Source organism: Aquila chrysaetos, chromosome 1 (genome assembly GCF_900496995.4).
Source record: "Aquila chrysaetos chrysaetos chromosome 1, bAquChr1.4, whole genome shotgun sequence".
NCBI lineage: Eukaryota > Metazoa > Chordata > Aves > Accipitriformes > Accipitridae > Aquila > Aquila chrysaetos.
In genome coordinates, this window is record NC_044004.1 from 11,950,118 (window position 1) to 11,977,536 (window position 27,419).

General features: G+C 39.9%; 1 protein-coding gene across 14 annotated transcripts in view; it reads left to right on the plus strand.

Annotated features, from left to right (window-relative positions):
• Positions 1-27,419, plus strand: part of ABLIM2 (actin binding LIM protein family member 2) — a 145,531-nt gene that overhangs the window by 43,530 nt on the left and 74,582 nt on the right. For all 14 annotated transcript variants that reach the window (XM_030014333.1, XM_030014279.1, XM_030014305.1 and 11 more), the window contains exons 3-5: positions 11,863-12,046; positions 21,784-21,899; positions 26,731-26,857. In XM_030014333.1, the coding sequence (XP_029870193.1) occupies positions 11,863-12,046; positions 21,784-21,899; positions 26,731-26,857 (427 nt within the window). The remainder of the gene's footprint in view (positions 1-11,862; positions 12,047-21,783; positions 21,900-26,730; positions 26,858-27,419) is intronic.

Sequence of the window (27,419 nt, forward strand, 5' to 3'; positions counted from 1 at the left end):
AGCAGGTGCCTTTGAAATAATAAGGCAAACATTTTATTTGTTAGACTTCAAGGGCTTTGGTTCCCACGTTTGCAAATTCTTACTGTCTCTTACCGCTGTAATGAAAGCACCGAGGAAAATGACAAAAGGTGATTAAATATTGATGACTCAGACTATCAAGGTAAAACAAATTGTGTTGTCTAGTTCATTCTGAGGGTGTCTGTCAGGTCAGGACTGCTTCTCAAACAGGCAAATACTCACTTGGAGCTCGATTACAACAACGTAATTTAGTGAGCCAGTGAAGACACACTAGTGTAGAATTGTAGATAGGAGAGATGTAGATGCTGCGATCATGTTATCCTGGGTAGCCTCTTTGATCTTTCATAAAGATAGAAATTACCTTGTTTTAGGAGTGTTTGTCAAGTATTTCTTTTTCTGTGATGTGATAGCGTCCTGGCATTTCCAAAGTAGCAGTAACCTATGTCAAATATAGTATCTAGGAAATATTGGAGGTGTGAATCAAAGCCCCATGTTTCTAGGGGGTCTGAATAATTTAATTACTATGGCTTTATATAAAATCAGAAAGTACACTTTGCAATATTTTATGTAGTCACTCTAGCAGACCAAATAATGGACAATCCATAGTGCATTTGCAAATCTATTTGCATGCAAAAATCCTGCAGCCTCCACCGTAGTTAAATTGGAAAATCCATGCGATCCTGCAAAAAGCCATTCTTTGTACAAGATTGCTCGTATGTGAGAAGAATCATAACTCGTATCTTTGTCCTTTACTGCTTTGGCCTTGATGAAATGAAGCAAGCTTGCAGTCCGGGCCACAGATGTAAAAACATGACCATTGTGCTATATCAGCTTCGCTATGTATATGTCTGTCTTGTTTTACCCCTAATCAAAATTCCCTGGATTGCTGCTATGGATGCAGCACATGCTGTCTTCCATGCTGGCACGGCTAGCAGTTTCAAGTATACTTTTTTCCCCCGTGAATTTTCATCTATTTGTTTAATTAACCTGTTGTTAGAACATATCACATCTTCAGCTTAGAGTTGGGAATGTGGTTCTGTGGGTCAGCGTTTCTGATTCTTGTGGTATTACAGTTTCCTGGGAATTGTGAAAAAGCCCTGGGCTGGATATACCACTTCTATACCATTTTTTCAGTGGAACGTACAGCACAACCCAGGGTTACAACATTTATTGTGAAGCCATATTAATGGGAATGGCTAAGATGGAATATTCAGTGAAAAGGTTAAAAACATCAAGTAACTTGGTAATAGGAGTGATTTGTTTGTTAGATCAAATGCATCTGCTAGGATATAAATATGTTAAAAGCTACACTGAGTAATCTGAGGGACTCGCGTTTGAACATAGCTACAGGGTTTCACATTTCAGAATGGGAGTCATTTATGGGAAGCTCACTAGTTAGATTTCTGCGTCCCAACTTTTGGCCAAGCAGTAGCGGCTGATGGCATGTGTGGTATCTTAGGCACTGGGGATGAGCGTAGGGTCTCTTGTTCATCAGGAACTCTCAGCAACGTGCCCATCGCTTCCCAAGTACTTTAGGAGTTTGCAGTCCCAGATCATATTAACTCAGTATAATAGGGAAAACTATGCTTCTGACGCAACGCTTACAGAGTCTGGCTGGGACAGTATGCTAGGTTTGGGGCTGACTTACCAAGGTCACGTTAGCTTAATATTTTATTTCACTAAAATAATGATGAGGATGATAACAATAATCACTTTTGTCTGTGCAAAAGTAATTTAATGCAGTGGCCAATGGTTCTGTGTTGTGGTTTTGAGATTTTTAAACTTAAACTTCAAAAATAACTAATCACTAACTTTCTAAAAGCAACTCAATAATTAAAGCATGAAAAAAAATTTTGGTCACTTAGTGAACTCTCACAATCACAAAGTAATTGTTAATTTTTATTTTGTTTTAACCACATTCTTGTTGCAACCTTTCTTTGTGTTCATAAAGAACTTTCTGCAGCCCCTCACGCCTTGGTCATACACCAATCACATCAGCATTTTAGTGAAAGCTTTATTTCATGGCATATATTTCATCCAGAGTCCGATGAATTTTTTTGAGAGTATCTTTCATTAATTCACATAATATTAGTGAAGTGTGGTGAAAGGGCCAGGGGAGGAATCACGGTTATGAGTACTGGTAAAGGAATATCTTCCTAACAGTTCAATAAAGGTTAGCTAACTGTCCACCACGGGAAGCCAAGCTTCTGTTGCTTCTGGTTTCCAACTTGATTTATTTCATTTAAAGACAAAGTTTCTGGGGTTTAGATTTTTAGATCATGGTAAAGCTATACATGCTTACTCTTGTCTTTATATCCAGGATGTTACATAATACCCCTACTTTATTTTCATACTAATTACATTTTTCTTTAGTCTTTTCATTGCCTTGCTTTTCTCCCTATTTACATTCTTCTAGTCCAAAGATGAGAAGTTGCACTGGAAAGTTAAGTGCTCATTAAAAAGATGGATAGGATTTTAAAAGAAGTAATTGCTGAAATTTCTGGGGGATGATCCAAACTGCAGATACAGCCATGTGCAGAAGACGTTTGCATTGCAGAGGGCTGGTTCCTAATTGGGAAGAGAGAGGCACCTGGGAGAGGTGCTTAACTGTGCTGGAATGCTGAGGTAGATTTAGACAAAGAGACCAAACACATGGAGAGGAGTAAAACTCATCCTGGTTGAAATCAAAGTAGAACCAGGACAAAACTGAATGCATTTAAAAATTATGCCTGACGTTCATTAAATAAAGTTTTGGATGGTAACATAAGCTGTGCAAGCGGTAAAGATACTATTCACATAAAGAAGTTTTGAGCATACATAATGTCAGCCCACATTAGATAATTTCACGCCTGTGAAGAGCCTGTAATTCTTTTGAATTACTCAAGTTCTCTTCTTAGGGTAAAGTTTGTCCCCACGCAAAAAATGTCAGTGCAAGGATGCCTTTATGCAGGGGGACTTTCTATCTGTATCATGCTCTTTCACATGGGGATACAGCAGGGATACCGCCAGCACGCTGGAGTAGTTAGTGGTGTTCCAATGCACTAAGGTGATGTGAAGCCTGCATGGAGAGCCAGAGAGAGTTGTGGCATAAAATTCATCACTGCCACAGTGGTGTTACTCCACCTCCCGCTTTCTGCGACTAATTAACATGAGACCATCTGCCATATCTGTGCATAGTCAGAGCAAGCACTTAATTTGCAAACCTGTAACTGGCACCCAAAGCATCATTATGAAAAATCAGAAAATATTTAATATTGTTTCTTTACATATTTAAAAAAAAAAAAAAACAAAGCTCAAACTGTTTTAATTAGTCTGGCAAATGACAGCGGTATTTTATCATAAACACTTAAGATGCTATTAGGTTGAAAATGGATTAAAGCGCGTTACTCCATTTCTTAAATCTCTTCAGCATGCTTGTAAATTTTAAATAACCAGACCGATTCCTTAAAATAATAAATAAGTATAAACCAGACAACTTTTCCAGTTTTCTTGGGGGTTGTTTTGGTAGCTTGGAACAGCCACGTACACAGTGCTGTGAGGATCTCTCTCACCCTTAACACTATAGGAGAGCTTTTAAAGGGCAGTAACATTGTCTTTAAGCTACTGGGAAATTCTACTTTCCAGAAGGGAAATGGAAAATGGAAATGCACTTTCTAATGCAAAAATTACTAGATGTGTAGTTCCCATAAATTATTGGAGTCAAGTTACATAGTGCACAGGAAACTCCCCAAACTCTCCTTCAATTTAATTAGTACACCTGAGTCATTAATGTTTTGTCAGTCTCATAAGAACATTCTGAATCTCTAAGGGTTTTCCTGCACTGAAGTGTGTACTCCACAAATCAATTTGTGGGTATCATGGCCAGTCTAGCCTGAGAGCTTGTGTAGATGTGCTGTACGCTGTATCCTTTACAGCTTTATCAATGCTACACATGCATGGTGAAGTGTTATAAGATGGGTAAGATACAGCCCACAGTTCTCTGTATCTTACCCACTCCAGAAGGCTGGTCTGGTTTTCCTCCGGCAGAACTGTCTACCTTCCTGCAGTTCCTGGTCGGGAGATGGGGAAGGGGCCAACAGCTCTGCCCCAGACTTTCCTGGTGCTGCATACTTCTATTTTTGTTTACCCCGGACTGTAACAAAATGAAGTGAGATTCCAGTCCTTGAAATTATAGCTGGTTATTTCAGATATTATAGCTAAAACGCTGCCAGTGACTGACAGGCTTGAGTCTTCTTGATTTCACAGACATCTGCTTGGAAAGACTTAGATATAATCACTCCTGCCTATGAAGAGTGATTGGATTATATGGATTATATACCATTGCAAGTTTCCTTCTGTCTTGCTTGCCTCACCTATAGACAGAAGTTTCAGGTGTGAATTGTCCAAGATGGTGAGTGAGATGATATTCCCATGCAGACTTTGAGTGGTCAGCAAACTTCCACCTGGGGAAGACTTCCCCAAAACCTTTGTGGAAAAGCTTACTGGGACTCATCTGCACCTGAGCACACAGCAGAAAGAGTATCACAGTGACAGTTATCTTCTGGAAATGGGCTTAGACTGCTTCAAATTAATTACAGGTCAGTTTGAAGTTAACTCAAAGCTATAGCGGTGGAAGACTGCCAGGTGGTTGCTATTGCTTCTCACAGGCATAGTGACCAGGAGAAATGTTCCAGGTATAATCATGGGCTTTTGGAGAATGGGCTCCCAGACTGCATCAATGGTGTATGAAGACATGTCGTTTAGCTGCCAAAAGAGAATTATGTCAACAACATACTACATGTCATTCTTGGGATCTTAGTCAGCCACCAATGTCCGTCTCGGAGATGGAGGAAAATACTAGAAATGGACATAAAGCCGCAGTGCTGAGGAAGAAAACTTTTATTTAGCTCTGAGCAAGCAGAGATCTTTTTCTTGTTTTCTCTGTAATGACATTATGAATGGGTCTTTGTTCCTTCTTTAATTTTCTGGGTCATTGCCTCTTTCTCTCTCTCCTGTGTTGGATTCATGCCTGGTTGCTTACATCAGGCAACAAATGGGAGGAAAAAAAATAGACTTCATACATGCAGTTGCAGGTTGATAAGCAAAATGCTCGATTGTCTGGCAGGCTGAAACCAAAATGGCACTGTTTGCATGACAAGAAGACCAGTACGTTTTACTGTTACAACCTGCTGTAGTGTACAGTGGCACAGTGAGCCTAGCATCCTCCGAGCCTTTCAGTACACAGCTGATTTTAAGGTCCAGCACGCAGCCAAAAAATTAATGTACTTTCAGTAGGCTCATTTACCAGCAAGGAAAATAGAGATGCATTTTATATTCGTACAGTGCAAGTGGAATACTGATGACATACAATAGTGGGCTAGCAACATGCTTAAAGTACGTTAATTAATTGCTATTGCTGCTATTTATTTTTATAGGCTGTAGGCAATAAAGAATTATGGAGTTAGATTGACTGTGAAATCACACAGCATAAATGACAGTGCTCCAGGTGCTGTTACAGACCGTAGCCTGTTTCTAAGCAAGTAGAGGAAATCCTCAGATCTATATGAGGTATTTTGGCGTCAGATAACTGCAAACCATCTTAATGAGTGGAATTACTGAGTTGTCAGAGAAGCCATCCTGAGGTAGCCTCCTCAGAAATGGTGTGGATATCTTCCACCTCAAGTCCCACAGCCTGTCGAGGTACTGGCTTGCTGCCAAATGCCGTAAGAGGAGACAAACACATATTTATTCACTACTTAAAAATTACTCCTACAGCTTGTAACTGTTCGGGATAGGGCATTGCCTTTGTATGTGGGGTAATACCAAGAGAAGCAGCTGAGTTACTCAGTATTAGTCTCTTCATTATCATAAGCGCTATGTTTGCAGCGCTTTTCTTGTTTCACCAACATGAATGTCGGTAATGGTTGGAAACTGTTTCTAGGTTTTAAATAACCCTAAACTTCAGATACTCATTTTGGGTGACAAGCATTGGGTAGAGTGGATCTGTGACACAATGCTGATTTCCTATCCTAGGAGAGTGAGATCTGGTAGTTGCCTTCAAACATGCTCCCTAGCATTCCTCCAGCTTTCCTTTCCCTGATTTCTTGTTTCTGCAGGTGTGCAGGATCATCTCAGCTGGGCAGTGTCTCTGTCCACCTAAGCAGCAGGCAAGGGGCACAGCATCTTGCCCGAGGGATGGCTAAGGGGTCTGTTTTCAGAGCTACTCTTCTCAGCTTTAAATTGGGACTATTTTAATATCCAAGCCAGTATTTAACTGGAATGCCTGTGTTCTCCTCTGGTCAGCTGGGTGTTGAGTTAAATCCTATCAGATGGTTCAAAGAGTGCGGGAGCGCGCGAGGGTTCGTGACTCGAGCTGCGGCTGGTGGAGAATAGCTGGTGGTGGAGTGATGTGTGAAGAGCAGGGGAGGAGTATTTGGCTTGTGGAAAAGCTGTGACTTCCCCCATCCTACAGAGTCAGTGGGTAAGAGGGAGAGTATAACCATGAAAACTCCCTCCTGTGCTCCAGATTCCCTTATGAGCTAGATTTTTCTTCATTCATGGATAAATATAAAGACTTTGCAGAGGCTAAGGCCTCTGTGAACTGTCACGGATGTCGTCTCTGTTACGGGCATGTGCCAAAACAAGATGGAAAGAAAGGGCCAAAAGCCCACCCTGCTCAGTTTTCTGTGCCAAAAAAATGCATTAATGGACTCTCTCTCTTAGGAGTTTTGCTTATAGCTAATCAGTTTGGAGGGAACTCTAAAAGAACTGATGACCATTGACAAGAATTGAGATTAAGGGGCCGCATGTGGCATCGAGGTTTGATACAAATGATTTCCAAAACCTCTTGGAATGCTAAAACACTGAAAACGTGTATGAAAAGCAGTATCACTGATACAGGTAAAAACTTGCGTGATGGCTATGCCTGTTTGAAATCTTTTCATCCCAGCTTTTTCCTCTGAAGAAATATTTTACAGTGTACCTGTTTTCATTTAAAAGCTGTAATGGAAAAAATATTTTTCTTTAATATGGCATATGTAAGATTGCTTCAGCTGAAATCTTCAGATGTTTTAGTGACATAAAAGAGGCTGGCTTTATAAAAGAAATATTCAAGAAAATTATAGTCCTCTGCCATAAAAAAGTTCTTGCACTAAACTGAATCAGTAGTCACTGGTGTACATCAGGAGATTTCATAGCCTTGCTGAGCAGAAGAGGTTATCAAATCTCTGAAGAAGAATAAGCACATTGGCCGCTAGTCTCAATTCAATTTGTTATGAATCTAATTGGTTCCAAATAAATTTATACTATAACCTATTTATATGTCAGTTTATTTTTACTACTGTATGATACAGAAAGTAGTACTGTCAGTGGAAAAGAAAGGGCTTCTTTCTGTATTTCCCATGCATTTTGTTCTGTAACCAGAGAATTCAAGGACTTGAAATTTGGTGCAGTATCAAGAAACAGCTGAATAAAACTGTTCAGGTATTTGTTATATTGTAATTTTTGCTGAGTACTGATTTTATGGAGAATGACAGATGCATCTGCTTCATTAAGCAGAAGTATTAAACAGAACTTTGTTTTTGAATGTTGATATTTATATTTTATGGATGGTATTGGGTTTAAGGTACCCAAACCCTAAGAAATTAAAAAAGAAAACAATTTTTTTTCTTCTGATTTCGTCCAAGCTTGTCTCACATTTGATGCTTTTTATGGTTCTATGATCTCTCTCTCATTATCCTTTAAAAGATAGTCTCTTTAGGCTAATATTTTAACCATATCTCATAATGCCTTTTTAATATTGCTCAGGCTTCATTCCAGAGCTATAGAGCTCTGAGGTCTTTTTTTTTCGCATCTTTTTCATTCTTACTGGGATGCTGTTCCACAGCCTCTTTCCTGTGATGGTTAGAAACATTTCTATTAATTTGCAGCCTCCATTTATTCATGGCCAGGGTTTTCTCAGTTGTTCTTGTGACAACATTCTCATTGTATTTAAATAGCTCTTCATCTTTTCTTTAACTCACTCTGTTTAAGCCTCAGATGTATGTTGAGATATTAGTTGTTTCCTAAGGTTGGGGGTTTTTTTAGGCTAAAAGCCAAGTTCTGCTTGTCTCTTGAAATAGGCTTTCATTGTATAGGTCATCCTGAGAGCCTTGCTCTGCTGTGAATCAGTCTTCTGTGGAAATAACTGAGCAAGTTATACCCTGTGCACTCGATGAGGGCTCACAGGGTTTAACATCTTTAGTACTAGCTAGCTCTGTGGGACCTGCTTGGCCCAGTGCATCCTTTCTTGTTACTTCAAAACATTAATGACTTGTAGTTGTCCTGTGATTGCCAATATTTGCAAGTCTTTCTTTCCTTCTGCCACTCAGAAGGGAATTTTTTCATTGCTCCTGTTTGAACGGAAGACGTTTCACCTTGTGCATTTTAAGTAAATCCCTTCTCCATGTCTCGAGGTATCCAGCTCCCCTTCTACCCAGATCCCCCTCTGCACCGATAGTGCCTATGGGCTTTGGGTCATTAGCGCACTTCATTGCCATAGGTCTGCTTTGTTGTGGCAAGAACATTATTCCTATTGGCGTTTCCCTTTGTCATTAATCAGCTGTAGTAATAGCCTTCCTTGGGGCTGTGCTTCTCCCTTCTTCACAAACCACTGTCATCTCCCCCTTGGCCAATTACCTAATTACAATCCTATCCTGTTATTTTTTTCTATCGTATTTATTGCTCTAGAGCTACAGGTAGGTGAGATTTACAGCACTTTCTTTATCTAGAAAGTCATGTATCTTGATATAGCTCTTTGCAGGAATGAAATCATTGTATTGTGGAGCAAGTATGTTGGCAAGTTGTTTTTCCTTCTTACCGTCCACTTGATTTCTTGCATTTCTTGTATGAAAGTCACCGTAGTGTGGTGTGTAGCAAAAGCCACTTGAAGAACCTGTTATTTCCGCATGAAGTTCACTTGCAGCGTACCTGTTACAACTGTCAGGCTGTTAATATTAATTGGAAAGTACAGTAATTTGGGTGGAAAACAATTCTTAATCTTCATTCTGCTGTTCAAATGAACATGGAGCAATTTGTGTTCCTCCTTACTGAATTCTGCCGCTCTTTGCACAGAGGGAGGCTGAAGTGATAGCAATGCAGAAAGGGGCCCGATTAGAGACGCCAAGCTCAGCTTTTACTTTGAAGTCCAAATACCTCGTTTTTCTGTCTCTCTTGGGGTGAACAGTTTCACTGCAGGGTTTCCCGAGAAGCCGGGATTAAGTGCATTAGTGCACACTGCTTTGGAGTAATACGCAGCAAGCCGTAGTAGTTGTGACCTCGGTGAGAGCAGAGAGAAAGGCAGATACCTTCAGGGTGAGACAGTGCCATCAGACGCCAGGGTCAGGGCTGTCCCCGACCCCACCTGCCCCGAACCCCACGCTGGGGCCAGGGAGACGGGGCCGCCGGGACGCCCGTAAGGACCCGCGTCAGCAGGAACAACGTAGAGATTTCCTCGTGCTTAGCGCTCATTTTAGCAGCTGAGTAGTGGCAAGAGTACATGATGGAGCAGTGGCAGATAATTTGTGGGTACACTATCGACTCCTCATCCTCCCCTTGTTGTGGAAGCCCAGCTCCAGGTCCCTCGTGGATGGCACAGACCAAAATGTGTAGGTCAGTGCCTGCCCTATAGCTCGAAGCAGTTCTTGGTGGCTTTGTTCAGCTGCACTGCAGTCAGATGTGGCACTACTGGCGTAAAGAAATATTCTATAGGGACGTAACCCCTCCTGCTCACTTCAGAAACCCAATAACGTCCTTTAACTTTTTTCTCTTGTGATCGACTCTTGAAATTTAAACACTATATGATACAATTTAGAACTGCTCTAGTGCATCATTAGTATCAGCTCAGCATGCTGTTCAGCATCGTCTTAAATCCATAGCTGATTTGTGCTTCTGTCACACCCGTACGTACCTAGGTGAAATATATAGACTGAAAGAAACTCATAATATTCAGCAAGTCATGCCATATTTTTGAAAAGTGTTCAAAAAGCATGTCCTTTGTAAAAATTAGAGCGAGGGTGAGAAAGAAGAATGTTAAAGCGAATGTGTTAAGCCTGTGAAGTAAAGCACATAAACAATGTATTGCAAGATAAATCATCTAATCCAGTGTTGACAATACTAATCCAGTATGACAAATGCAATATAATTGGAATTATTTTGACTTATGACAAAGGTTAATTAACCCATGGTTCTTTAGTTCTTGATCATATACTAATAGAGTTTCACCGTGATTGTTGTTTTCTGTCACTTTGTGGTTGGGGCCATCTCCAGGCAGAAAGATCAGGGTTTGAAGGCCCACTCAGGGTTTAAAGAGGGCCTTGAGCCCAGGCCTCCTGTGCTGCTGTCTCTAACTACTAAGAAAGATGATAAAAAAAGGGCAGGTGATTGGGTGTGTTTTTGAATGAATGTTCAAAATGCTTGCTTGGAGTTTCTGTGCTGTGAGTATGTGTTATTTTGTGCCTTGAGCATGCCTGCTGGACTCATTTTGCATAGGTTAGATGCAGTATGACTTATTCCGGCATTGCAGACAGGCTTTGGTGTGAGTTGGGAGGCTTTACTTTACTTTTTAGTTTTTACTTTAAAAACTGAAGTGCCTGTGGACTCTCAGGTACCTAAACAGTAATCTCAGGTTTGAACTTTAAATGTTTAGGTACCTCTGTTATATTGGGACCAAGGCTCTGAGCAGCTCTGCAGTGTTTTGTACATGCAGCCCAAATTTGATAAGCAACATTCCTACTCGTCTTCTGTGTGCTGTATGTGAGTAGTGACACTGCCGTGGTTGTCTGTTCAGCCTTGTTTGACTAAGCACTGTTTGCTGCTGGAAGCGCTTCCCTACAAGCACGTCCCCAGGAGCAGAAGTACGTAGTAACAAGTGTGATGCTGTGACTTAGAGTAAAGTAGTAGTCAGCACAGCAACAGAATCACCATTTTGAATTCCAGTTGTCCTTAGAAATCAATTCAAGCCTGTTTTCAAAGATCCTGGTCAATATGGATGAGGATCATCTTCTACATCTCTGTCTACTTCTGTATGACTTCAGCCAGACTGTTGTACCTCTCCTTTCCCATCTTGTATGTTCTCAAAATGCCAGCCTAGCTTCATCCCTGGTGCAATGGAGAAAGCCCCTGAAAAGTCTCACAAGCCTTTGGTCAATCAACTTTAACTCTTTCCTACAGATTTTGCTTAAAAAATATAAATTGACAGATAGGATTAAAAACTCTACTTTTGCCAGGAGCAGGTGGTTCTGGAGATCCCTCCAATTCATGCTTTGTGAGTGATGTTTATCAGGTAAATGTAAGATCTGATTTTAAAAAATGATCTTGTAAACTTGTGGAAGTTTACAGCTGTTGCCATGCTCATCAGACCCTATGTTTAGAGGGAGCAGTATTTTAACCACTTGTGTGTCCAGGAGGAATATCAGACATTGTAATCTGTCAGAGATGTTTCTTTGTAACTTTGGTGCTTTAGATTTTGAAGGTTTGTATCCTTTATGGATTTGCTTTAACCTATTAAATGTGATGGGTGTTGTATATGCTAGCCCTGAACTCAACTCCTAAAGACTTAACTCTGTACTAGCAGCCTCTGCACTGAGGTTAATATTTTTACATGGAATAAATCCAAACTGTTAGTGTACAAAATACATCACTGATGTAATTTGCTATAAAAGTAGTGTTTTTCAGATGCACAACTGTTCTGTGATCATAAGCCCATATATTGAAGTGCCTAAATACTCCACTAGGAACCATGCTGATCATAGGTGAAAAATCAGCATCATCTCCGAGAGCAAGTTTTGCTTTTCCAGCCTTCTGAGTCTGCCTTTTCTCTTCCTGCAGCTTGTGGATGTGACCTGGCTCAAGGAGGATTTTTTGTGAGACAGGGAGACTACATCTGTACTTTGGACTACCAGAGACTCTATGGCACACGGTGCTTCAGTTGTGATGAATTCATTGAGGGAGAAGTGGTCTCAGCACTGGGCAAAACCTATCACCCAGACTGTTTTGTGTGTGCTGTCTGCAGGTATGTTTTCTACATGAAGTTGTGTCTCATTTAAAAACTAAATTTTGAAAGACCAATGCCAGGCATTCAAACTTACAGCCTATAGATGGAAAAAAAAATAGTTCTGTTTTCTATTATCCACTTCTTAAAGAGTAACAGAATTTAAAAAAAAATGCTAATTCATAGTGCCTCTTTTTTTCCCAAATGCTTTTTCTGTTTTATGGTATCTCATGTGTGAGGTTTTCAAAGTGCTTGAGAAACTGCCAGTGCCTCTACTGTCAGGCCTTTTGCCCCAAATGTTGCTTTATTTCCCCTGTGTCTGCTAATTTGTCTTTTGTTGGCTGAAGTTACAAAGGATTCCAATGCCAGTGGCTGAGTCTTCGATGAGCCGAGTGGATACTGTATTAATAGACTTAAACGGAAGTTTCAAAGTGCTGCTTCCAAGAAACTCCAATATTAATTTAAAATAGGACAGAAGGGTCGTGGACTCACAAACACTTACGTACGTGTTGGATGTCACCGAGGATCTCCAGCAGCGGTGGAGGTGACAAGTGACACAGCACACAAGATTGTCCCCCGCTACAGCCCAGTGTAGTTCAGTGAGATCATTTCCCACGTGGGTACGTGCAATGTTGCGACCCAGTGTTGGTGGGGATGTTTGCAGACTCTGCAGTAAAACAGATTGATGTCTGTTTGACCTCCATCTTAATCCTCTTCTGTGGAAATAACACAAACAAATCTGTTGAAGACTTCAGGAAGAAACTTTTAAGTCCACCAAACCTTCAGGAAATGCACTGTTACAGCAGTTTGGAGCAAATAGAAATGTTGTAATAATTTCTCTGGCTAAACCTGAGCCTGTAGCAGTACAAGAAAAGTAGCCCCACGTTCAAAGGGAAAGCACAACGGGGCACTGATGCACTGCATTGTAGATGCTGTATGTGCTGGTGCCTCTGGCCGTCTGCCAGCCCAATCTGCCCAGCTCGTAGGGCTGCTGAGCTCAGATGTCCTCCTGTGCTGATGCAGAAGAAGGACTTCAAATTCCAGAACAGCCGTGGTTCATGGCAGGATCTTGATTTAATATATCAATTGCAGGAGTAATTAAATAGCCATGTTAAGGGGAAGACTCTGAGACTGACAAGTCTTTATTATATTAAATTCTATCTGTTCAAGTTTTGCTATATTTAATAGGAGATTTTTTCCTTTTGGATACTATAAACAAACATGAAGAGTAAAGGTAACAAAAAAGCCTAAAATCTTTTTTTTTTTTTTTTTAAATAGGAGGAAAAATTATTTAATTGGGTAATTATGGATTTCATGAGTGAACTGCTGGCTGTACATGCTCTTGGCCTGCAGCCTGTCAGCATTACAGCTCTTCTGCAGATAAGCACAGCTAATTCTTGGTACCTTTCTTCTTAGCACTAGTACCATCTATAAAGTGAGGTACTTCTTCAAGAGAAAAAGAAAAACTGGTTGATTCAGTTTTCCTGCTAAATGTGTTTGTACCCTCAGCCACGCCATTAGGGTTTATCATTCAGGCATAAATTATTTACCTGTGTGTTATTGTATTTAGCAGCTTGGTACCTAACCTAGGTTGCAGTCAGGCTGTTGGATATACTAACGTCCTGCTGTATTTAGTAAGTCCTTCCGCTGATAGTTTGGAGCTTGGCAGTACAATTTGTCTTGTCTCCCTGGAAATTCAGAATAATTTTCTGTATGACTAAACTACTTAAGAATAAGTACCTAACTATTCAGGTGAGCTGAATTGCAATACAGGGAAATACTACCTAGAACGTGATACAAATATGTGTATTGAAGACATGCTAAAGCTTTTAAAAATTAAGTTCCTGATACAACAGTGTTTCATATAAAAAAAAAATCAGAGATGTTCCCTAACTTTCTATATAAATAATTGGATTAAAAGGTATTTCACTGATGAAGTTTCTAATTGCTGCTATCTAAGGCTTCAGTAGGAAGACCCGGATCTGCTTCTGTTGCTTTCCTTAGAAGGACACACAAATTCATGTTGTCTTCATCAGAGCCAATTAATGCCCTGCTGACTAGCAGGATTCAATTAATGTCTCCCAGGGGGGTTGTAACACTGACTTGTGGTGCAGAGCAACAGAAGAATCCTGTCATCTGTTTATAGTAAAAAAAAAAACTGGACCAGGTTCTCAACTGCTTTAAATCAGCATTACTTCAATTACCCTACTCTCTGGAAGCCAGGCATGATTTATGTTTTTTTTATGGGAAAGAGTGTCCTATCTAAACATCATCAGCATTTATTTTATTGAGTTATATCCTCGGTAAAAGTAAGATGGGTAGACTGCAAATACACGTGGTTTAAGCGGGAAAAAAAACCTTTCTTTTGTTTTGTTTAAAAAAAAATAAAGGGCAAAAAAATAGAGCCATTTGATTTGACGTACAGGATTATAAAGCACTCTACCTTCGCACTTTCTTTGGTGGTAGGAGTCAGGAGTACCATTTGTGTTTTCATTTCTTACAGATGGGCGGAAACCTTAAATAACAGGCCAAAAGCATGCCGTCTGAGGTAGTTGGCTGATCACACAAACTGCATCTGATGTTGCCTTTTACAGCTGGACTTTAGTGTGGGTGCTCTATTAGAAATCTGATTTCCAGAATGGTGTGAACTTGAGAGGTGATGACAGCCTGACAGTGGGGCTGATCCTGCTCTAATGGAAACCAAGCAAGGCTCTTACCAACTTCAGCAGGAAAACGTTGGCAGCAGAAGGCGCTTTGCGCTCTTGACACAGGTCTCCAGAGTGGTGCAGGATCATTAAGTGCTTCAAATGAGCACTTTTATAACCTGTATTTCTGTAGCTTTGAAGTAACGCTTTTAAACTGTTCCTGCGTTGAATAGTAAACCAGTCACAGTAGCAATTCCCTTTTTTTCTTATTTTCAGAGAAGATAAGATTAGAATAGAAACTGGTGGGAAGCGTATATTGCTTCAGATGGTAAAATCAGTGAGAAAATCTAACGTGCATACAGCTAGCTGGGGCAGTGGGAAAAAGCTAGTAATGCAAGCCCATTTGTTTTCTGGAGCTCGTGGTATTACTACTTTTGAATGCCACGTGGCCCAGTGGCACAGAAAAGAGCTGTGTTCCCTGGTGCCCTCTGCACTGTGTTCATAAGCTGCTGCCCTCTTCTGTGAAAAAGCTTGTGTGTCCGAAACCCAACTCACCCCTGGGCGTGCATCCCTTGGGACTCACATGCTATTGCCCACGGCTGCCACAGGTCAACGTGTGAGAAAAATGAATTAGTATTCAGAGAAAAACTACTAAAAGTACAGTATAATGTATCATCCCGTGTGATTGTTTCTCTCTATCTTGCATTGACCAGTTGGCTCCTAAACAAATTCAAGTTTTAACTGCGTGTTTGCTCTGACGGCATAAAGATTGAGGGTTTGGCCCTCTCTTCTTCAAGCACTGTTTATAGTCCAGTGAAATGGTTTTCTGCTGTTGTGTTTCATGATGATAATGCCTAAAACTAGGAATGAGTAGAAGAATAACAACATAGATTGAAGAATGTTGCAGATTAACTGCTTACTCTGAATTCCCAGGAAGTGGGTGAGCTGTCCTACAGCTTCATTAATTGGAAGGGGCTGTGTCCTCCAGAGGGCTGCCAAAGACATTTTCTCCAAAAGGTTCACATGTTTGTAAAAGTGAAATAGAAAGAGGGAGAAAAGTAAGACTATCTGTATCAACAGAAGCTGAGTTTTATTAGAATCGTGCATGCAGCTCTTACATGGGTGTCAGAGGCAGGACTGTATGGCTCCCAGGAATATCTTACGCAGGATGGAAAGGGGAAGGAAATGGAGTCTTTCCAAAAGCAATGGGTAATCATACCTGTGATAATACTTTTGAAAATGGAATTTTCGGAAGTCTTAGTGTGATAATAAGTTAGATAAATGTATTAATACATCTATGCAGAGCATCCATACGTAAGATATACGGTCTGCATAAGGCTGTACTATACATAGACTCTGTATTTGATTTCAGTGTTACTGATGTGCTGTGTGTGCATAGGGTATCAAAAAATCTGGGTAGGTATCAAAAAATCTGGGTTTTGGTTTAAGGCGTTAATGTAATTGGTAAAGTTGGGGATGTTGTTTATTCACCCAGTTGGAGGAATGTATATAATAGTTATCCTTTTAATTTCAGTATTCTTTTAATTAAAGGTTGGAAAAATATAGCTTTTTGTGCCATGTAAATGATGAAGAGAGGACAATTTAACTCTTACTTAGCTGGGGGGCTAAATTAGCATGTATGTGCCAGCTTAATAACCAAACAGGTACATGTTTGCTTTACAGAATTTGGATATCTAAGTTCAGTATTTTGTCTGAATTTAGGAAGCTTTGTCTTGAAACAGCATATTGACAGAAGGTATGTGCCATGCAGAGATGAATAATGTGTGGAGGGTCAAAAGGCAGTTACATATTCTTCAAGGGGTTTTGTGCCAGATCCAGATCTCAAACTTCTCTCAATCCATTTGTATTTCTGTTATCTTCAATAAGGTAATTCACTGTGGCCAGGCAGTTGAATATAAAATTTCGGAAAACTAAAAACTTTTTTTTTTTTTAACAAAGAGTGTTATAGTCCTACATACAATACTGCTGTTTCTAGAAAGAAGCTGAGGGCTTTTGTGTATGTAGTCTTAAGAAATTAAGACAATACTGAAAATTAGAAGTTAAAATTCAGTTTGTTCTGGAATGTAGAAATTATGTCAGACTTTTTGAATATGCTAAACCTTTTTAATTGCTCACTTTTTTTAGTGCTGCTGAATTTTGAAAGAGTTTGGTTCCCACTCAAGCAGTACTGGGTACTTCTTAAAGCATCTCATGATGCAGGCTTCTTCATCTGGATGTTGAGGCCAAAGTTTTGAAATCAGACTGAGTGTTGTTCTTGGCATTTTGATTCTAAACCAAATACATTTATCAATATATGGTGCTTCCTGAACAAAGGAGTCTTGCTATGCTGCTCTTCAGGTTTACGCATGGAGCATACCTGTTGCCCTAGAGTCATGTAAGATGGAAGGGATCTGTGGAGGTCCAGTGGTCCAGCCCCTGGCTCAGGGCAAGTCCAGTTCGAGCAGGCTGCTGAGGTCATTGTCCCATCACATTTTAAATATGTCCAAGGATGGAGATTCCACAGACTTTCTGGACAGCCTGTTCCAGCATTTGAGCATGGTCATGGTAGGGTTTTCTTTCCTCTTTACAGTGAGTTGGCATTTCCCATGTTCCAGCTGATGTCTGCTGCCCTAGTTCTTTCACTCTGTACCTCTGGCCAGAGCCTGGCTCCAACTTCATATACACGTCATCAGGTAGTTTTAGACAGCAATAAGATCTCCCCTGAGCATTTTAAGGCTGAACCAGTCCATGTCCTTCAGCCCCTGCTCATGCATTCTGTGCTGCAGCTCTGGACCTAGCCACCTCCACTGGTCTCCCTCCAGTAAAAGGTGTCCTGAGGAGCCCAAAGTGGTACACACTGCTCCAGATGCAGTCTCTCAAGTGATGAACAGAGGGAAAGATCATTTCCCTGGACCTGCTGGGACTAATGCAGCCCAGTATGCTGTTGGCCACCTTTGCCGCAGGGATACTCTGCTGACTCATGTTCAACTTGGTGTCCACCAGGACCCCACGTCTTATTATGCTTTCCAGCTGATTGACCCCTGAGTTGTACTGGTGCATGGGGTTATTCTTCCCTGGGTGCAGGACTTAGCATTTGCCCTTGTTGATACTTGTGAAGGCAGTAGATAGCAAGTAATGTCCACTTTGTCTCATCAGGTTTAACACTCTGGGTCAAATTCGTCTCTATGGAGCAACCTTGAGGGATGTGATTGTACCAGGTACAAATTAGAGCAGAATTTGATCCTCTAGGTCCTTAAGCTACAGTCTGACATTACACTTGACCCAGTGTAACTGCAGTCTGCTACTGAAATGAATAGCTTTGCTTTCCCCACAACCCTGACCATATGCTTCTGTTAATTTTCTTACATCAAATTTAGTTGACTGTTCAGCCACAGAGTCAGATCAGACCTTTCTGTGTCAGCACACAGTTACCCTGGATTAGGCTGATGGTGGTATGATGTTTTACAATATAATTTTGTTGGTGAGCTCCAGTCGTTTCTGGGTTTACAAATATTGTAGGCAGGTGTATAAAACAAAATTCATTGGGAAATGAATCATAGAAGATATATTAAAATCCTACAAGTCATTTCAGAGAGCTGCTTTAAAGATGCTCCTAATTCTCATTTTGAAAATAGATTATCCAACTGTGAGAATCACACTGAATATTTTTAAAAGGATAAGTAGCTAATTAAAACCCATACCTAGCAATGTTCAGTGGGTTACTGGTGGTAAGATGTCATTGTATTTGAAGGCAGATATGCTGCTCTTAACCTACAATGCTATATATAGTCCTGCTCACAAGTTAAAGAGCTCAGAAACTGAAACCTTGTTAATTGACTGTTACCACCTTCTGTTGCGCCTTCACTCGTACCGGCGCCTTGAGCAGGGCTGCTTGTGAAAGGGAGAGGTCAGATGTTACAGAAATACTGGCAAATGTGTTGTGTACGAAATCTGGATTCCCAATGAACTAGATAGTGAAGCAAACTCTTGAGACTTAATTACGGGTTTAGAAGACCGATGAGGGAAGGCAATGTCTGCATGTACCTTTGGGCGGGTAACTTCCAAGGAGGATTTATCTGTTTTTTTTAGAGCAAGGTGTCTTGCAGATGTGGAAAACTTAATAGAGAAGTGAAATTGTTGCCCTGTCCTGTCCAAATGGAAGGGCACTGTGGTTGGTTACTAAACTCTTAGAAAATAAACCAAGATATGTTTATGGGCTAGGAAAGCCCCCACATGCCCTCCCCTCTAAGGAGGCTCTGTGGCATGCTGTGGTGCCTGTGAGCTTTGGCATGTTTTGTGGGATGTCACCTACCTGGCTCTGTCTTTGTGCCATAGGAGGTCAATTTTCCTATTCTTCTCTTCTAGTTTTAACTTACTTTCTTTTAAATTGTCTGATTGCCTAACGAAGATGAGCCAACTCAAAGCGATCGGTTTCTGCTTCTAGTTTACTTGATGCTTGGTGCATCTGTTTGAGACGGGCTTCTGTGTTCAGCTGGAAGTTCAGCTGAATTTTTGTTAGGTAAATCACTGAGTCAAAAAACCATATTAACCTTCCCTCTGGCTACTGCTCCTAATATACTAGATACAAGAATGCTCAGTAGTCACGGTCATTCTTCAGAGTAGTGAATCATTCATGGCTTCCAGTACATCACCATCTCCAGGATTAGTAATGGTGCAAAGACTGCTGTTTTACTGAGGCATCTCATGGGAGTTCAGTTGCATCATTAGCTGAGTCCCAGTCTTGGTCCCCATAAAGACTATGGCAAAACATGCTTGATGGTAATATCCTGCTCAGGGCATGCAACTGTGCATGAGAATGAAGGGTGTCGGGGTAGTTGTATGGCAGTGCAGTTTTGGGATTGTATCTGTGGAGCAGGTTGCCATCTTTGTAGGGGTTTAATTTGAAGCAGATTACCAGTGGTCATAATAAGTCTATGCATAGCTGTAAATCAAGATGAGTTGTCTTCCTAAAAACATGTAGGAGGTCGATTATAAATTCTTGACTCAGTTCTGGAACAGTTGAAATTCCTTGGCTTGTGCCTTTCCAGGGCAATCAATAGTGCTAAGTTCTAGACTTAATTTTGTAATATTTTGTTAAAATGAAAACATGATTAAATGGTTTCTTTCACATTGTCAGTAGAGTACTAGGACAGCATTTGAATTATATCACTCCATTTTTGAGACAGTTTTTGGTAATTAGTCATTAATTTTTATTATCTACATAGACGTGTATCAGATTTACTAATTTTTATTCAAATGTATGTATGTTCATTTCAATAAACTTCTAGGTTGGACGAGATGACCTCCAGAGGTCCTTTCCAACCTCAACTGTTCTGTGATATTCATGAAACCCTTTTATTATTCCATATATTAGAAGGCTCTGTGACTTTAAGCAGTATAAAAATCTGTTGCAAATAACAGTTAATGACCTCCCCCCCCCCCCCTTTTTTTTTTTTTTTATATATACATAACACGGGAGCTTGCTGCTGCTGGATTGCTGCAAGACAGGACAGACTTGCTGCTCACTGGAGCAGTGTGGCTCCATCACATCCTGCCTGTTGTACTAGAGAGAGTGTTGGCTTCTTCTGATCAGGTTATTGAGTGAAATTGATGGGAGAAAATCCACTCTTGAACAGGTGGAAATTTAAGACTCCTGGATCTGTACTAACATGGTGTTGGGCCTGTTTGTACCAGAATCACACATGGAGCATTTAGCTGTGTCAAAGAGCAAGACAATTTTAAAGGCTATTTCCATAAAATATTTTTCCTTATCTTAACTTTAGGTAAATAAGAAGGTAGCAAGTATTTGGCGTATAAAGTCATTAGTCAAGGAAAAAACAAAAGATGAAAATCAGAATTCATTATCAGGTATCCAAAAATATAACAATATTTAAACTCTGTGTGTCCTCATGATTTTTGAAGTATTGCCTATGGTCCAAAATGGATGACAGTGTTGAACACTTATTTAGCTGGTTTAAAGTAGATGTTAGTAACATTATTTAGAAACAAAGGACAGCATTGCTTTTGTTCTTTTTTTAAGTAATAAAAATTATCTTTTAAATGCAACACAAATGTAGAATAAGCCACTCTTGGGTGCTTTAGGAAGCAAAATAATGTTTATGCTTAGCAAGAAGTATCTGTGTAGCTTTTGTAGTGAAGACAACCTCTCAATGGTATGAATTTGATAGCGTTTGTGTGGTAATGTAATGCAGAGTTTTAAAGAAATGTTAATGAAATAATCTGATCAGATGGACTTCACCATGAGGCAGAAGGCCTGTGTTGTTTGTGCCCCACTTAAACCATATTTTGATAGCCCTCTTGGGATTTAGTTGGACATGAACTTTGGGTGGAGTGGTATGTGTTTCTAAATCCTCACCATCCTTTGCTGCATTATGAAGTGATTTGTCCATCTGGTTGTCTTAGAGAAAAAACCTCAGCAGTTTCTGTGCCCAGAAAAAGCTCATGGTGGAAAGCTTTTTGTTTTAAGGACATTGATAAAAAGGAAGGATTTAATTAAATGTAAGGAGAGCTGTTGTTGAGTAGAGCAAACAAGTAATGTGGACACTTTGGGTTTTATAACTGGGACAGATTTTCTCCTATGAGAATTCACCAACATTTGCTTTCTGAACATACAGATTAAGAGAAGGACCTTGATATGATCAAAGTTGGGAGGACAAGTACTGGTTTTTTAATGTATAGAAGTCATCACTCTCATGCAGCATTTTAACAACATAAAAGCAGCTTCATTTGCCTGTACTTACTCCCTGTGATGCCAATTTTATTTTCATTCTGTAACTGACCCTGTTAGTGATCAACCCTTGCTGATACTACATTTCTTAGATACACAAGGATTTGGACTTGAGCACTCAGTGTGGTTTTGTATCTTTAGCTATTATTTTTTTTCTAAGTAGCTGTAACATCTGCATTTGCAATTGTCTGTTTGATATGTCCCTTTGATACTTTAGCCTCCAAGTGGCTGAAAAATCATGAATGAGAACCGGGCAAGCAGAGAAAAAGAAACCAGAGTAATAATCAGTTCCTTTATGGAAAGATATTTCATTTCAATAAAGGCGTGAGACTGTAACCTGTTTGCTTTTGTTTCCTATGTTGTAGGCTGCCTTTCCCTGCGGGCGACCGGGTAACTTTTAACGGGAAGGAGTGCATCTGCCAGAAATGTTCCCTGCCCCCTTCCAGCAGCACTGGCTCTTTCCCTGTACAGAACCTGCGAAGTAAGTAGTGGTTTCTGCTCTTTTCTGTTGGTACTTCTTAGTCTGAGCAGGTTTAAAGACCAAAATTTTACACCAATATGTGTAACTGGAACTTCTACCACTATGCTGGATAAGAGGTGTCAAGAATAAAATGTAGTCATGTGAAAAAGTATTTGGTAGTTTTTTGAGAAAGTCTGATAGTAAAAAGAAACACAAATGGTGCCATTATAGGGTTAACAATACACAGAACCTCTCAAAACATTTGATTAAAACTGGAGTAAATGAAATTACTTGGAGAAAGGTGAAATATAGATGTTAATATTTTTGAGGATTTAGTCCAACTCCAGCTAAAATAAAATCCACTGTGAGATTTAATAATTTGTGAGAGTTTCAGTATTGCTTCAGAAAATTATCAGTGACAGATCTGCATGGCTAAATACTATACAGGAAGGGTTGATGTATGCAATGTGACCAGAGGGACATTTGCCTTGATCTCAGTACTATCATGTACTATCAGAAGATACAAACACTGCAGAGAAGAAGTGTGGTCTTTTCATACCACCTTTTTTGCAGCAGATCATAGAATGGCACTGTCGCTCTGAACTCTGTTCCTCTGCTGATTTGTTCAGGAGGAACTGCCACGCTTTAAGAGCAACCACTGCCTTTATGTAATTAAACCGCAACAGCAATTCATTTAAACAGCAAAGACAAAAATATTTTTAATGACTATCACATCGCAGCAAGCTGGATTTGGTGTGGTTGAGGAAGGACCCCATAGATTGGTCTCCTTTGTATATAAGGAATCCAGCCCACTTCAGGGAGGGATTTCTCCTTTTTTTTCTTTTTTCTTTGTTTTTGCCCACATCTGTCTTTTTACAGAAGTTTTCACCATCTTCTTTCTCCAGTTTGTCAGCAAAGGCTGCTGTGTGAATGCAGTGAGATAGGCTATGTTGATTCCTCTCTTGCTAATGCCGTTCTCTTTTGGGGAGGGGATGGCCCTCTCTCTTAAGTGCTTTCTCTTGTCACTTGTTCCAGAGACGGATCATCCTCAGCTATGTTGGCTGGCTGCATTTGGAGATCCATACTTTAATGGCCTATCATCTGTTTGCCTCCTTTTCATATGGGAAAAGTGGCTTTGACTTTAATGGAAATTATTTGCCTGGTTGAGTACTGACAGAACAAGTTCATTTGATTATCTGTGATACAGAATCCTTTAATATGCTTACATTCCCTTTCTCTGTACACACACGCACCCCATGGAGAGTTTTTCTTGCACTGCATTTCCCCAGCTCTCTCAGGTCGCTGCACCGAGTCTCCCCAGCGCACAGGTACCTGCAAACCTCAACAAACCACTTGCCTCAAAGGGAAACGGCACTGGAAGCATATCCTTGTGCCACAACCTGACCTTGGAAAACAAAAGTTTAGCTTTTCTCCAAATAAAATCTCGAACATATATATTTAAACCTCAAATACAGGTCTGCTTTAAATCTCATTAGAAATGGATGAAGTCTTTCCATAAGTTTCAGTGGAATTGGTTAAGAGTCTTGGTTCAAACTTGGATGATATCTGCCACACTGTAGACTGGACTTCTAAAGGAATTTGGTCTCGTCTTCACCTGAGACTAACTAGCTCTGCTTTTCAAACGACGTACTGATGGGGGTGAGCTGATAGATACAATGACTTCTCAAAGGGCAAACTGAAGTCCGTATCTGGCCTGCAAGTAAATTGTGCCATGATGTTGCCAGGATCCCAGATAAATAGCGTCCTTACCTGTGTAGGCTATATCTTTTCTTAACTCCTCCTTACTTCATTTCCTCAGTGTCTTGCAGTGCAGGTGCAGGCCAGCATCTTCTGATTTCATGGTGACATGCAGCACCCAGCTGAACCAGGAGCTGTGGAGCTCATGGGACTCAAGAAATTGGATAGCAATGGTATAATCCCTCCTTGGTGTGGGGAATAGAGCTTCGATGAGTCAATGGGAAGCACTGCAGCCACAAATACATGGAGGTGCATGCATGTATGTGTTGCAGGATATGTAAAAGCCTGACAATACACAGAAAATTAACAAAATACCTTAAAAGATAATAAGGAATTTGGGAAACATTCAGATTAATATGTGATATGTGAAAGAGCAATATGTAATACCAGCTCTTTTCCAAGCACCTAATCCTTAGGCTAGACCCAGTGTTTCGGGAATAAACAAGCAGCATCAGAGACATCTTGGTTGAACTGGAAAACTGAAATTCCAGAGTGGCTGTCTGTAGCTATGCTACATATTACACAAAGCAATAAATGGCATGTCTCCTTGTTTTAACAACAGTCTTCTTGGAAAAGACCTTACTGTTTTAAATGAACAATTCATTTATAAAAGAACAGTAGTGCACAAAAACATGTGACTTCAAGCAAGCCGAGTCAAGGACCAAGTAATATGTTGACGCACTGTTACGTTGGTTTTGCTCCTGGCTCAGAACTGCCTGATACGTACTATGTTATGTTATTTGTCAGCCTATTTATCTCTGACTTGAGCTCAAGAATGTTTTCAGGAGATGTCTTGGGACTCACTGAGCTCCCAACATCACTGTCCCTTCTGACCAGTCTTTCTATTTTCATCCTCCCACTTTGGTTTTGACCTCCTTTATGCGTTACATTTGGAAGAAACGAAGAATGTCAAATATTTGCTTTTTGCCAGAGCCCTTGATTTTTTTATTGTTGTATAAATACCTACCTACCTGTTCTGTTTCATTTATAAAACACTAGCTGTGAAAACCTCTTGTTGCAGTGTTGATGTTGAAACAGTACTCAGGGAAGAATATGAACATGTAGCAGCAAATTGATGTGTTCTGCAGAGTTATTGGTTGAAATTAGGTGAGTCACCAAAGGATGCTGCATCCAAGACAGGAAGACAAGGGTGTCGCATCAGTAGGCACTGTTGTCATAGCAACCACAATATTTGTTTTTAATTATCCAGAACTTAACAGAGAAGACAGCAGTTGGGAATAAAAAAGTAGCTCACAAAATGCTGCGTTTCTGCCCACCCAAGCTTAAACCAGATGAAAGGTGAATGACATCTGAGCACACAGTGTTGTATTAAGTTTGTGAAATAAACCCTCAACCAGTGAGATTAAGTTAGATTACCAGACGAACCCAGGGGAGATCACAAACAAATCTCTGATTGCAGTTAAAGAATAGATACTGCAGAATACTGCAGTATTTATTCTCTTGTGGGACTAAATCCAGGCACACACCCAAATGTTCTCTTTTATTAGCAAAACTGAAATGTTCTGATCTGCGGCGCACAAGTTTTTGTGCTGGGCTTGTTTCCACATATTGGTGCTCTACAGGGTGACATTAGAGAGACATATTATTACTCCCTTAATCCCTTCCAAATCCACTGAAGGAAAGTAAGAACTATCCTTTATTGTTGTTGCGCTCAGAAATGAAACATTTACAATTGCACTAACAAGAGTGTCTCATTAGGGTCACGTAACCAACTAAATAGAATCTTAAATCAGAAAGTTTTTAAGAGGACTGTTTAAATCTTTTAATGAGAACCTATGACTGGAGTACTTTCTTAATAACTAGATAAATCTTTTTTAATGCTTTTGTCTATCTTTTTCTTCCATGCAAGATATTGTTGTGGTTTTTTTCCTCTTCTGGCATCTCTAAATGCCTCTTCAAGTGTCTTTCAGGGTTTGTCTTTTCTCTAGCAAATTGTTGGTACACGTGAAGAATTCCTAAAAAAAAAAAAGTATATATAGTTTCACATAAGATGGAAGATCTAATAATACGGAGAATTAGAAATGTTACTGAGATACTGGTACTAGAATCTGTTTATTACTAATATTTATCCCTATTTTTCCACATATTCTAACATTTTGTAAGAAAATTATACATAGATAGGATCTACAGAGTGAAGAGTGAGTGAGAGCTGGACCCTGTAGGGTATTAGAGGATTCATTTAGGATATAGAGAACCAGATTGACATCCCATGTCTATGTAGCATCTCGAAACAGGGCACTCGCTGGTGGACTGTTGGTGTGAAAACTGAGAGTAGATTTGGCTTTTCCTAGCATAATCAAAAGCATGCATTGTTTAAAAAAAAAAGAAAGCAACCAAACCCCCCAAAAAGTCTTGTCCTCACTTACTTTTTATAGGGAGTATAACGAGTTCACATATAGTCTGTTTAACCAACATAGCCTAGTCTATGTTATCCAGTTATGACATGTTCTGCATTTAATTTTCATTACCACTTTTTTGAGCTTTATATAAGTGAATTACTGTAAATAAGAAATATATAGCCAGCCATCACTTTCATACATTGCAATGCCACTTGCAATGCCTCTTAAGTGTTGGTGTTTTTTCCTGGTTACAGAATTTCACATCAGAACTTCAGCTTAGGTTTTTTTCATGGTTGCAAAAAGAATTTTGAAATAATAAATAAAGCTTTCAGACCCAGAAGCAAAGTCTAATATGAAGAATCAATTATTTGTTTTAATCTCATCAGTTTTAGGTCCTTTTTATTAATTTTATTGGCCTGATTTGCAGTGTTGAAAATTTAATCAGCAAAACTTCGTATCTTTTAAACACAGTATAAATAAAATAAAACCTAAGTCACTAGAAAACCTAAGAAGTCAGTAGTTTTTTTCTTTGAATGATTCACATCTTCTAGCAATGTTAGGGCAATATTAGGGCAGCACCACTTGACATCGCTCAGCGAGCAGCCAGCAGCAAGCTTTGGAGCCTGCACAAGCTGTTACTAGGACACTGATGGATGCTCGTACTGCAGTAACCAGTATTGTTGCGTGACCATCTAAAGCGTGTGATTCACTCATATTGGATTTTTCTCTTGCAGATTGTGGGGGCTGTGGTTCAGAAATAAAAAATGGGCAGTCATTGGTTGCCTTGGACAAACACTGGCATTTGGGCTGTTTTAAGTGCAATACATGCGGCAAGCTACTGAATGCAGAGTACATCAGCAAGTAAGTTGAGGAGCATTTTCACTCGTTTTCAGCATTCTTTTAATACCTAATAATTAATTTAGCATTGCATATCCTTTAGGTTTTGTTCATGTATCTTTGGAGATATATAAACGATGAGAGATTATTACCTAAATTATTATCTAAATTGTATTAAAAGCAGAAAAAATTCAGTGAAGAAAAGTAGAAGTGAAATTTGTCCATTTACCTGGAATGGGGCTTCACAGAGCAGCTATGTTATAGAGAGGCAATGGGCGGAGTATGCTTCAAAGCCCCATAAATACACCTTTAGTTATCTGTGTTTGACTTTGCTCTATGTGATGCTGTAATGTGAACAAGCAGATAATATCCTTTCCATGTGTTTCACATAAGCAAAAATATTCTCAAAAAGTTCATTAAGGAGGTACATATTATGCTTTTGCACTGCTCCAGACCATCATGCTGTCAGATTTGGACTGAATGTGATGACAGCTATGAGAGGCAGCACAAAGCACACATGCAGACCGAGTCCCATGTCAACACTCTCATCAGTCCAGTGAGATACAGGGCTTTCACTGGCCAAAGC